This window comes from Pectinophora gossypiella, chromosome 4 (genome assembly GCF_024362695.1).
Source record: "Pectinophora gossypiella chromosome 4, ilPecGoss1.1, whole genome shotgun sequence".
NCBI classification, from domain to species: domain Eukaryota; kingdom Metazoa; phylum Arthropoda; class Insecta; order Lepidoptera; family Gelechiidae; genus Pectinophora; species Pectinophora gossypiella.
In genome coordinates, this window is record NC_065407.1 from 10741056 (window position 1) to 10753634 (window position 12579).

The following is a 12579-nucleotide window of genomic DNA, read 5'->3' on the forward strand; positions in this document are numbered from 1 at the left end:
TATCAGGGCTGTCAGCTCCGGTGTCGGGATGTTGGTGTCACCGGGAAGATAGACCGACGCCAGCACTGTTTCTGGTAGGTAGAGAGAGGGGTTCCTCGGCAGTGTGATAGCCGTGAGGTCTCTGGAACAGAACTCGTTTATTAAGTTGGTACGCACATGTTTGGGAACAAAAATGCATGTGCGTGGATTACTTACGGTGGTATCCAGAAGTATTTTTCCACCGATATTATTGAGACCACAAATCCTGCCTTTCCTGATCCACGGCTCCTGGATCAGGGCAATGGTCTCTGTCTCCACCTCCAGCACTCTGCGTAGGGTAGCCGTTGCAGTTTGGCTGTGCTGGAGGTTTGTTTGGAGGACATTAGTCCTCAAGGCGGGGAGAGGGAGAGGGAGAGGAGCAGGGGGAGCCATCGCTACGTCCCAGAATCGCGTCCACGTCCTCCTCGGTCATCAACCGCTCGTCCCACTCGGTTAGTGCACTGGGCGGCGATCCTGAGACCGCGCCGGGTGCATTCACCGAGCATGGATCGCTCCGTTCCGTTGCCGGAATGGTCTGGCGCTGCGAGCTCGGATGAGGTAGTGCTGGGCCGTGACTACTGGTAGCCACAGCCGTGGGGTCTGGGCCCGTTGGGGCCTCCCTCACAGCACTATCAATGGGCGCCTTCGATGACTCACTATGGAGACCACCTCCGTGCGCCTCATTGAAGAAGAGGACGTAGATTGAGCCTGTTCTGTAGGCGACTCGTCGATCTCTCGCCTTGATTTTATCCACTTCCTCCTGTGGTAGACCGAGGACCAGGAACATTCCCGGTGGGTTTTCACCCTGTGGCTCGGCTTTGTACAAGGTCCAGGATTGGACGTCGTACCACTTGTTTTGCCGATCGAGAATGGTTAGCAGCTTATCCATGCAATCACTCCCGGTCCACTCAAAACGTGGTACGAACATCCCCGCTTTCACCCTGCGAGGTATCTCGCTCTGCCGCACAACGACAAGACGAGACCCCTCGCGGGGCGACGGTATCTTGCTGATGTTCTGCTTCAGCCATTGGACGGCGAGGTCGTCTTCGCACCACATCTTCAGCGCCCCTTCACTGCAGAAGGCTTTACCCCTAAAAGCCACTACATTGTAGTCTGGCGAATCCGGGGATGTGGGCTTGAAGAGTTCCTCAAGCAAAAGGTCGTCAATGGCCTGCTCTATTTTAGCAGCCTCATCAGCCGTCAAGGTCCTAAAGGGAGCAGTGATGACCGCTACCTGCAGCTCATTGGTAAGCAACGAGTCTGCATAGCTCACTGACTCCCTTGTGGTATTCGAGGGGCGCCCTCCTTTGGCCCGTTTGCTACCACCGCGGGGTGAGATGGTATCATCCGGACGTGGCCGTTTCGAGGGCTGGGCAGCAGTAGGCTCGGCACTAGCAGGCTTATGCCTGACTCCTGCCCTTTTTCCTCTAGGCCTGGATGACGCCTTCCTCTTCGGTACGTCGGAAGACGTAGATGCGGAAGGTTGGGGTGCCTGACCGATCTCAGCAGTCCCTGCAGCACGTAATTCGGCGCGGGGGAGCTGCTTGATTTCGGCAGCGGCAGCGTTGGCTTGTAATGGCCGTTCGACAGCCACCGTATGCTTCGGGGTCGACGACCCTTTGGCTGGTGACGGTTTCCTCCCTTGGCCTTCCGCCTTCTTCGCCTTCCTGGCTAGAACTCGCGCTTGAGCGCGTCTAGCCTTCCTATTTGAAGGCTGGGTCAGAGCCTTAGTAGAAGAAGGAATGCTCACGGCTTTATCTTTTTTGCCCGTTCTCCTTTTCGGGACTACTAAATGCCAAGGCGACTCCCTGACCCTGGAAGTCGATGGCATGGCCTGAGCTAAAGCCGTGAGATCCAACGTGGTCGCGCTAGGGAGCGCAGCCTTGTCGGATTTACTATCCGAGACCGGCGCGGTCGGAGACGCAGCACGGTCGTTGTCCAATCCGGTTCTCGTGGAAGCCATGGTATTGGTTTTGTAGATTCATCTTCGGCGGCGTTCCACCCTCCCTGGAGCCCGCAGATGGGGACGTCGTACACTGTAGTGCACGAGCGCCAAAACTACCCCGAAGATATAGGTCCCCGCCCCAACAGAAAGACGAGCCTAAACGAATCGAAGGAATTCCGAGACTGCTACGCAACCACGAGTAATTACGCAGCTCATCAAGGGTCCCGCGACCGCCGGCTGCCTCCCATTGGTTTAGGAACCTCGCCTGACCGCCCTCTGACGGGCGAGTCGCAGCCGATTGATCATAAGTGGCTAGCTTATAATCTCCCGTTTTAGGGTAAATCCGGGCCAAAGTGGTGTGTTGCGGCCTGCTCAACCACCAGGACACCTTCATCACACTGTACGGGTCTCCACGCACGGCACAAACACGCGGGTGGCCATAATCCCGTCCGTCGATCATCGTTCGTTGTGATGGCGGGCCCACAGCGCATGGCCACGTCGCGCTGTAACGAGGGGTTTGCTAGAAACCAGTTATTAAGGCGCCGGTGGTTCGCCTGCGCCCTACACAGTTCTGCTGTTAAGATTGCTCGAGGTGGATAGTATGTGCGAAACTCGTGTGTGATCTTAACATTGCCCAGGGTGCACGACCCCTGAAGGGGGCCCGGCTATGCCGGCGAGGACGTACTGTGTAGGACTTGATGGTAGGCGCCCTGTAGCCCGAGTTCGCACTCCCCTGGCGTGCGCGTTTCGGCATTTCCTGGTGCTTGTTGGTGAGAATCTCTAGCTAGATTAACACCCCAGGACCCTCTACACTACCACCCAAAGCACCCCAGCCCAGTTGGTAATTGTGCTTTGTTTTGACAGAGGACTGCCTGGACCCGACGTGTGGTGGTCACGGGTCGTGCGTGCGCGGGCGCTGCGTTTGCCGAGCGGGCTGGCGCGGCGCCGCGTGCAGCGAACGCGACGCGCGCGTACAGCGCTGCCTGCCAGCGTGTTCGCAACGCGGCGTCTACGATCTGGATGCCGGACGATGCGTCTGTGATCCGCTTTACACTGGAGATGACTGCTCTCAAGGTAAGACTAAGACAGTAATATTTATTTCGGACCCGTTTTCTTACGAATTTGATTCGTGCGTACACGTAAGTACGAACACAGGAACATACAGGAAAGCAGTAATTATCCCAAATTTCTAAGTACCATGGGAGCGCGAGTTGGTTGTCATAGTCCGTGCATACGTACGAATCGAAATCGTACGAAGACGATTTAACCGACCGGTCTAAATCTACATTCAACGCTCCGGCGTCATCCTAAATGACTTCAGGAACTAATGCGGCATTTGATTATAGTGGTCTGCTCCCTTGACTGTGGACCACACGGAGTTTGCGCGGAAGGAGTGTGCCGTTGCGATGAAGGTTGGACCGGAGCCCTATGCGATCAAAGACCATGCGACTCACGATGCCACGACCACGGACAATGCAAAAACGGCACTTGTGTCTGTACGCAAGGATGGAATGGCAGACACTGCACACTGCGTAAGTATCACTAAATGTTTTCAATTAATGTATCTCTATCGTATTGCGTTCATTAATGCTCGCTTATAACTCGATAAGCAATCCCGAGTAGATTGAATGAATCACTTAAATCAATTTATTGGACCTATTACAGACTCATGAACGTAAATAGAACACCACTTATTGAACACTTATTGAGTATTGTCTTATGTATGTAGCGGGTTGTCCAAACGGCTGTTCTCGTCATGGGCAATGCCTCTTGGAAGACGGTGTGTACCGCTGCTCCTGCGCCGATGGCTGGGCGGGCGTCGACTGCTCCATTGCCCTCGAACTCTCCTGCAACGACAACGAAGACAACGATGAAGGTAAGAACTTGCCTTCTTTTCAGATTCAAAGCTATAATGTTAAAATTGTCAAAAATAAATGTGAGATTGGCTATAACTTGACGATGGCACTACCTTTGAAGATGGCATGACGGACTGCTCGGACTCGGAATGCTGCAGTCGGCCAGAGTGCACTGAGCACATCATGTGCCTAGCGTCCAACGACCCCGTAGAGGTCCTGCTCCGGAAACAGCCGCCCTCCGTCACCGCGTCCTTCTACCAGCGCGTCAAGTTCCTCATCGAAGAAAACTCCGTACAGAGCTACGCCCACATGGACGAGTATTCGGAGAGGTAAGTCCAATCACGGACCTGACATGTCCAAATATTTAACGAACACCAAATCACTTCATGAACGTAAAGGATATCGTTCTCTATGGACCGAAATTCGCAATCAAAATTCAATTGATCGCTCGGTTACCTTTACTACGATTAACGGTATCCTTTACTCGTAAATTGGTTTAGGACTGACCTACCGGTTTGCACAAATCATGAATTAATATTTGCACTTTACAATGATTTTAGATTCGTGATATCATCGCCGTACTATAATGTAAATCCGTAAGAAGAAGAAACAAAGTTCATGACATAAAGTAATTAGGAACTAGCACCTTTACCATTTTTGATCCCGCTCATCTTCCTAAACCTCTCCAAGGATTTGGTGTGGTTATTTTAATTTAATTGATGAAACTATATTTTATAAATTACTGATTTTTTTTACCATCTGGTGGAAGTGTTTTGATTTTCCTCTGTTTTCTGACGTAAATAATATTGATTTATTATTTGCGATCCTAGCATGGTTATGTTTTTTATCATTAACCATAATTTTCATCGTGTTTATAAGTTTTTTGTACTTACTATTAATTTTTCACACCAGATCCGATGTGTTGTGTATTGTCTAATGTTTATCCCTTGTGTGTGTCTAACCCTACCTGTTTGTCTAAACCAAAACAAATGCGTCGTATAATAAATACAGAATAGAATAAATAAATAACACGATCGATCGAGCGCTCGAAAGCTTCGAACAGTTTGGCTTGTCTTCTTGTCGAACTAGTCAACTCTCGAAATAAGGTTCATCTATATTGTACTCAAATCATGACAGACGCTTCTCATGAATTTATAATACGTGATCAACCTCTACATATAAAGAAATGATTTCTGATCAATTTGTTGTTTGGGATACGTCGAGTCTTTCATGATCTGAGTTACAAATCTACAAAGTATATTCGTCCTTACAGTATATTCCGTGAAAAAGAATCAAACCGATTATAAAGTATGAGATCTAGACAAAGCAAAACTGAATAACAATACGAGTAGTAGTCAACCCACCTCGCTTAATATGCAAAAGCGCCTCAAAAGTTTGTTTGCATTAAAACACGAGCCGCTTCACTATTTTATTTGAGTTGAAGAGTCTAGAGTGGTTATATTGCGTTCTGGCATTTGTTTCATCAGTCCCAAGTAACACTTGACGGAGTGCTTCCTGAATCCAGCATGCCTTATACTCCGTGTAATCTTGGTGCAACCTACGAACATACGTTATTCCAAATTTTTTATCGAAATTTATTTTGTTCCGATGTTGAAATAGTGGTGGCGTTGTTCTAATGCAAACGGGCTTCGTTCATGAGCCAGTGCGTGTCTAAATTGGAATCGATAAGCAAGTGTTACAACGCAAAGTAACCAGTGTAGACGAGATGGACCGTCCGGAGCGGTCGCGATGACGGGGTGGGGTTGCACTGAGGGATGTAGGTATCTGTGTAGTAATCTGTCCTGTCTTTCTGTGTCCCTGTGCCGCCGTGTGTCCGCCACTCCTAGCGAGTTCTGGAATTCCTTTACACCATGGTAAGTGTCAGTCAGCCCGCCCTCGCCCCTCAGTGTTCAGTATCTGTTGACCTCTTCCCTTTGGTTGCAACTCCTGCATATGTGTGTGATGCCGGCGCCCGCCGCGTGTCCGCCACCGGCACGCGAACGGCGCCACTACAGCTTTTTCACTTTTCGTTCACTCCTTTGTCTGTATTCGTTTTATTCTCTATGTGTATGTAACATCTGTATGTTTGTCTTGAATGTTCTCGTGTGGCTGCGACAAAATCCTCCCATGTTTCACCGTAAATCAAACGCCCGTCCGCGGGCCGCGCCTCGCTCCGATATGATTTGCCGCAGCCACAATCGTATTTTTTTGTAATATTTATTTGTCTCGTCTACTGTGCTTATATTATAGTTCACATATACTATGGTATACTTTTGTTATACTGTATAAAACTTAGGAAAATCATTTACGCTTTCACGCAAAACGTTAAAACACAACGATAGGTTTAGGGCTTGTAAAATATACTACGAATCGAGCCGCGAGTTTTATATAGTCAATTTAGCAGAACTCCAGCGAACACGCAAATTTAGCTTCAAATAAACTTACCCTTTTATGTGTTCCTTACCCTTTGTCTGCGTCTTTCATCTGTTAACCAACCCCCTACCCTCTGCCCGAGCTCTCTATGTGTTTAGATCCTCACCCTTGTGACTAACCAAAACACAACTTATTGAATGTACTCCGAATACTTCACAGCGGAATAATAGCAGTCTTGTCGACATTGTACATTACTACCATCGCTTCCATCAATCAACCGGCGACTTACCTTATTACACTTTGAAGTTGGTGCAAGGATTATTGTGTTAACATTGTCAAAATGCAAAATTTAATTTAATTTATGGAACCTTTGAAATGTGCATTAGCTGAGGCTGATATATGTATTTAATAAGTAATTACATTTATGGTTTATGAAAATGTGTATCATACGTATTTTATATCTGTGTAACATCCTAGACTACATTTATCTGTAAACACATCGTTCTCTATCTATGTATCATTCCATGACAGTGAGTATTGTATTCTGTCCAAAAATTCTATGTAACTTTCAACGTACATCAAGTCAAGTGTTACACTTAGTATTACAGTTTGGTCTAAAACCGACTCTACATAAATCTAGCTGTAAACAACCGTTTCACAATAAATGTATTAAATGTTATTGTGTTAATCTTTCAAAGTTTTCAGGTCTTCGGAAAATTATAGTCGAGAGATAAGGTAACTGGTAATAGTTTTAGGTTTGTGTAGGTATAACTATATTTATTCAGTTAGTTTCAGCTTTTTATCGTTTCACAGAATCATGATTAAAAGAGCTTCCATCCGCTTGTTTTGTTTTATAGGAATTAATACAGTTCTTGCACCAATTTCAAATATGGTATCGGACATACAAACAGAGTTATACAAGTTATTATGACTGTGGTTTGTGTGCGAGCTGTTACATGCATTATAATTACATACCTATCTAGGTGGATTTCCGTTTACCAAGAAACGTTACGTCAATATTGCTCAATGTGGAAGTAAACGGGAAACCATCCTAACCTACTAGCTGATCCTGATAAGAGAATGTGCAATGCTAAGACTTCTTATTTTATTTTTCGAATATTATTTTTCATATTCTTCTTTCAAAACGTTTGGAGCATAGCACAGCACTTCGCTCTTTACGATCGAAGCGGCGACCCGAGCGGCACTGCTCACACCACTACGAATATATGCTTCTGTTTGGTATCACGACTAGCTATTTGGTGTCAGTTTCAATGAAAATAAAATTATGAAATTGTTTTATTTATTGTAATCTTAATATACTTACCGCCTTACCAATATAAAATAAACAAGCTGTGAACGTGTTTCTAAGTGTTTGATAGCCAAGCAAAATTTAGTCCAATTATCAAATAATACGATTGAACTTTACTTGCCTGTCAAATACCTACTTATACCTTCACCGATTGTTAATTTTTTATTGGTAAAATAGCTAACCTACCTGTGTATTACAAATATTATTTGTTGAATATGAAAAGAGAAGAAAATACTACGGAACAACTATAAATATAAATTTAAATAAAACTATTGTACACTACAATGCAATTAATAGGAGTATCTGTCACAAAAAAATATTAAGTATATTAATTAAGAATAAAATAACCGTTCAAATATTCTCTTAGTTCTAATATAAATTGTTGGAGTAGGTATTCTTATAGTCCGTAGGGGTTTCGGGTTATAAGTACCAACGTTTAACTCGTGAGAGCTAAAGGTATTTTTTCTAATTATACAGTTTTCCTTTTAAGTAAGATTGGTACTGGTAACATGGTATATTATTTGAGGTTATCTGTACTTTAGCAATAAATTCCATAAGGCAAATGCGACTGTTCTTTTTTTCGTACCGGTAAAATATCACAAAGATATAATGCGTCACACACGTTATTTTTAGGTAAGCCCCTTATGAATGACGACTTTATTATTCTCTTCCTCGAGATCCCAACAAATGACTATTTAAATACAGGGTATATGACTACTAGATGTACTTTTTACAAATTGTCACAACATCTCTATAAAGAACGAATTATGACGTCTATTACTGGTATTCCGACACTAAAATGGCATATCCACACAATATTGCGCAGTGAAGGAGGTACTTAACTATGACTTTCGCGCTAAAAAAATATTTAAGTAAAAAGATGCATAAAACAAAGACTGAGCATTGCATTTCATGTAACTACGCAAATTGTACATCTAATCATAAACAATTCAATCCTAAACGTTGTATTGTTGAGTAAAACCCACCAATAAGTGGGTTGTGCGGTCAACGACGGACCTCAACAATCCTGTCTCAAAACCACACACTTTTTTGAGTAGATAGTAGCCGGAACCATCTGCTTAACGTGTCCTCCGAAGCACGGATCATCTTACTTTCGGACAATCGGATAATCAACCCGTAATGTCTTAACCAAACTAGGGACCACAAAATGATGTTTTTGATTTTGATTTACCCCCATCGAGCTTCGAACCCAATCTCTAGATCGCGAGTGCAACACTCAATCACAGATCCACGTAGGCCGTCTATGTATTAGTGAACGTTATGAACCATTCAGTGAAGTCTTCAAACCTGTAGAGCCTTCTCAATAGGACGCATGCCAACAACGGATGTTTGAAGAGTATAGTTCAAATTCTTCAAGCCAACTTGCTTTTCTTATCCATACCAGTGGACAATAAGAAACTTTCCTTGCTCTGATACTAAAAATAAAGCCTATTAAGTAAACTCCAAAAGTTTTTATTCAGATTAAAAATAGAATAACAAATTTCTAAGCAATTTAATTCACATTTATATATTATCACTTCGTAAAGTAATTATGGAAAGCAATTACTTTTCTAACTCAATTTAAGCTAAGAAAATAATTTTAATACTTACAATAAATAAATCCAAATTATATATTTTAAATATATATATTTTTGAATAGACATGAGGCAAAACCGACTAAGAATCTTAATAGACGACTTAGAAAAAGTAAAATTTGGTCCCTGGAACTGAACTTCCGACCGTACAGCTTTACATTCAAAGATTTAATATAGGTACCTAGAGATTACCACACTACGACGTATTTTACATAAACAAACATAACGAGTATGATATTTCTCATTAAAAAAAATGAATCTACCGGCCTCCGTTGAGTGGTTAAGCGCTGGGCTCACGATCTGAAGGTCCAGGTTCGTTCTATGGGGACATATCACAAAAATCACTATGTGATGCTTAACTTGATATTGACATTGCAGGCTTTTCACTCGATTTTCTGTATGTGAGATGACCCGTGATTCGAGGGGCACGTTACTATCGGCCCCGGCTACTGTTTACTTAAATATACAGTGTGTCAATACATGAGCCATGTCAAGATCCTTTGACGGTTCAATGGTAACCTTGACATTAGGATACTTAGATCAGTCACTGACGTCACAGTATACAGAGTGTTCACTAACACCCTGTATACGGGAGAAGCATATATTACCTATAGTTTATGTGCTATTATTGTACAGTGACGAGCATAAATATGCATACGTTTTGGTACCATGTCACATGATTTTTTTTTAACAAATTGCACTGTAAGTCTCATTTAATGTCAAATATGTTAGTGCGACAGAGTCCAAAAGTGGGTACAGTATACCGCTCATGACTGTACAGAGCACTAATATCCGTCCAGCAATCGGAGACCATAATAGAGCCTAGTCCACCTCGCGGCTCCACTGCTGGTTAGTGTAGAAGTGTCTGTACAAAAGATATCATAACCTGAAATATTATCCTATATCTGTATACTTATGTAAATAATTGTTTTAATAATTAAACTGCCAAACATATTTAGTTGTAAAACATAGTACTTTAATAGTTATCTAATTTCGCTACCGACAACATTTGTTTTTCAGCGTAGGCGTAGATTTAATATAACAGCTACCTATTCACTCCCATTTCGGGTTATAAAAAACAATAAAATATAGCCTGAGAATTCAATAAAAATCTTTATTAACATTCCAAGAGGTTCAACCGGTTTTTGATAGATCTGAACAAAATATAGAATTAATGGAATCCGAAAATTTAAATGTCTTAGATGCTTTAGCCTCTGTTTAGAATACCAAAATTAAAATTATATGATATTATTCAAGTCATGAACTAAGCAGAATATTTATTTAAAAAATGGTTCACTAAAATTTTAATTTAGAATGCGCATTCAAATATGTACTGCGAGTCAACTTAAACGAACTGAATAATTCCTGAGTATGCCTATATTCTATACGCAAGACCTCGTTCACACAACGACTCAAGTTGCGTGATCAAATAAAATCATTCAACAATAATGTAAGATAAAAAAGTTCAGATAGGTGCATACTGTGCCCGACGCAGTACACCTAAATAGGTAGCGAAATAGTATCAAACATCGCAATATGCGATTTAGTGTGGACAACAATTAAGAGACTGAAAGAAAACAAGATAGAATGTGATCTTAGGCATGATGGACTATCTGTAACCTCCTGTGGCCCAGATTTCCAGACGCAAGTAAGGAAAGGGCTTGGGATTTTAAAAGGATTTTAGGCCTTAAGACCATAGGGGCTGCGGCTGCCACCTCATTGGCTGGTATACTAAAAGCCTGTCCTCAATTATAATATAATCAATGTTAAGATTTCAGTACTAAGTGTAATAAAAAAAATGAATCATACCTCCATGGTCTACCTACTGGTTGGCTCTGGGCTCACAATACGGAGGTCCCAGATTCGAATCCCGGTGGATATCACAAAAATCACTTTGTGATCCTCATCCTCATCACAATTGTCCGAAAGTAAGATGATCCTAGCTTCGTACTTCTACTATTTACTTAAATAGTAGAAGTAATATTTGTTGTTACAGAAATCAGAAATCATGTATTCGCTTAGGATAGGTAGGTACAGAGTCACAATATGGTATAAAGCAGTGTTACAGCATCCTGCTAATTATTATTAGCATGCAAATGTCGAAAATTCAAAAATTCTCAAACACTATAAAAACTATTAGTAATTAGCCATTCGCGCAGTTTAAAAGTCATAACTTTAGTGGGTCCGTTTTTAAATATATCAGGTATCTTATTGTATACTTTTATGCACATGTTATGAGGACTTTCTAAACAAAGTGTAGTTTTGGACAGTAGTCCCTTGCTAGTTCGTCTGGTAGCCGTCTCCTTCTAGGATTAATATCAGCTGCTGTCTTAAACAAATGTCCATGCTTTTTAAGAATAGATTTTTTTTTTTCGTAAGTTTACAAACAGCAGGCGACACGAAATATAAGGTTACATGACCTACATTATAATAAATACAGTCGGTATTTGCCGTAACTTACTTAATTGTATAACTCCGTTAATTAAGCTCAAAAGTTAAGCTAACTTTTCTAAATGGATCCCAGAGAATGGGATGAGCATAATGATGTTATTATAAAAAAGTGTCTGTATAGTTTTTATCTACTTTCAAACACATTTAGAATAAATAAAGTAAGAAACTTACTTATTGAAATGTTTTAAAGAATTGACATTCTTAAGTCCACCAATATTTTTATTTATTTATTTATTTCTCTCTCTACAATATTAGGTAGATAATAAATAATTCGTGTTGCTGAATTAAGAATTATGAATTATGATAGCAAAATACTAATTATTAAAATGAACTGAATCAATAATTTTATACATAATTCACTATATTTCACGAACGATTTGTGATTACATGAATTACTTAGCTGCAATTTACTCTTGATTTTAATTTACTCTTGATTTGTGTGGAATACTGATTCCACACCAACTAAGTTTATTTTAAGTTATACCTGTAATTTTCTTATCCATCGAAAAGGAAAGGGACGGGTAATTGACAGGCATAAAATTTAAGAAACACACGTAAATTTTAGGCAGAAATGTAAAAAACCCTTCTAAATAATATTATTTATGTACAACAATGTACATTATTTTAATTGGAAGAATTTACATAATGAAAGAAATTACATAATGTCGTGTATCCCAGACTTCCCGAAAGAATTAATAGGTTACCAGACTATTAAGTATAAGTAGTATAAACAAACATAACATATTTCTCGTTAGAAACCCGTTTGGAATGCCGGCCTCCACAGTCCAGTTGTTAAGCTTTAGGCTCACGATCCGGAAGTCTTGGGTTCAATTCCCGGTGGAGACACGTTTAAAAATAAAAAATACTTTATGAGACTGTCCCAAGGCTGGTCAGGACATAGCAGGCTGAAATCATCTGATTTTCTGAAAAATAAGATGATTCCGTGCTGTTTCGGAATGATTCGGAAGACATGTTACGCCGTTCGTCCCGGCCGTAAAATACATCCACCAACCCGCGGTGGAGCAGTGTGGT

General features: G+C 41.7%; 1 protein-coding gene across 2 annotated transcripts in view; it reads left to right on the plus strand.

Moving 5' to 3' along the window:
• The window catches only part of LOC126382440 (teneurin-a), a 64746-nt gene that overhangs the window by 37297 nt on the left and 14870 nt on the right, over positions 1-12579 (plus strand). For both annotated transcript variants that reach the window (XM_050032311.1, XM_050032312.1), the window contains 4 exons: positions 2828-3037; positions 3310-3495; positions 3693-3839; positions 3941-4148. In XM_050032311.1, the coding sequence (XP_049888268.1) occupies positions 2828-3037; positions 3310-3495; positions 3693-3839; positions 3941-4148 (751 nt within the window). The remainder of the gene's footprint in view (positions 1-2827; positions 3038-3309; positions 3496-3692; positions 3840-3940; positions 4149-12579) is intronic.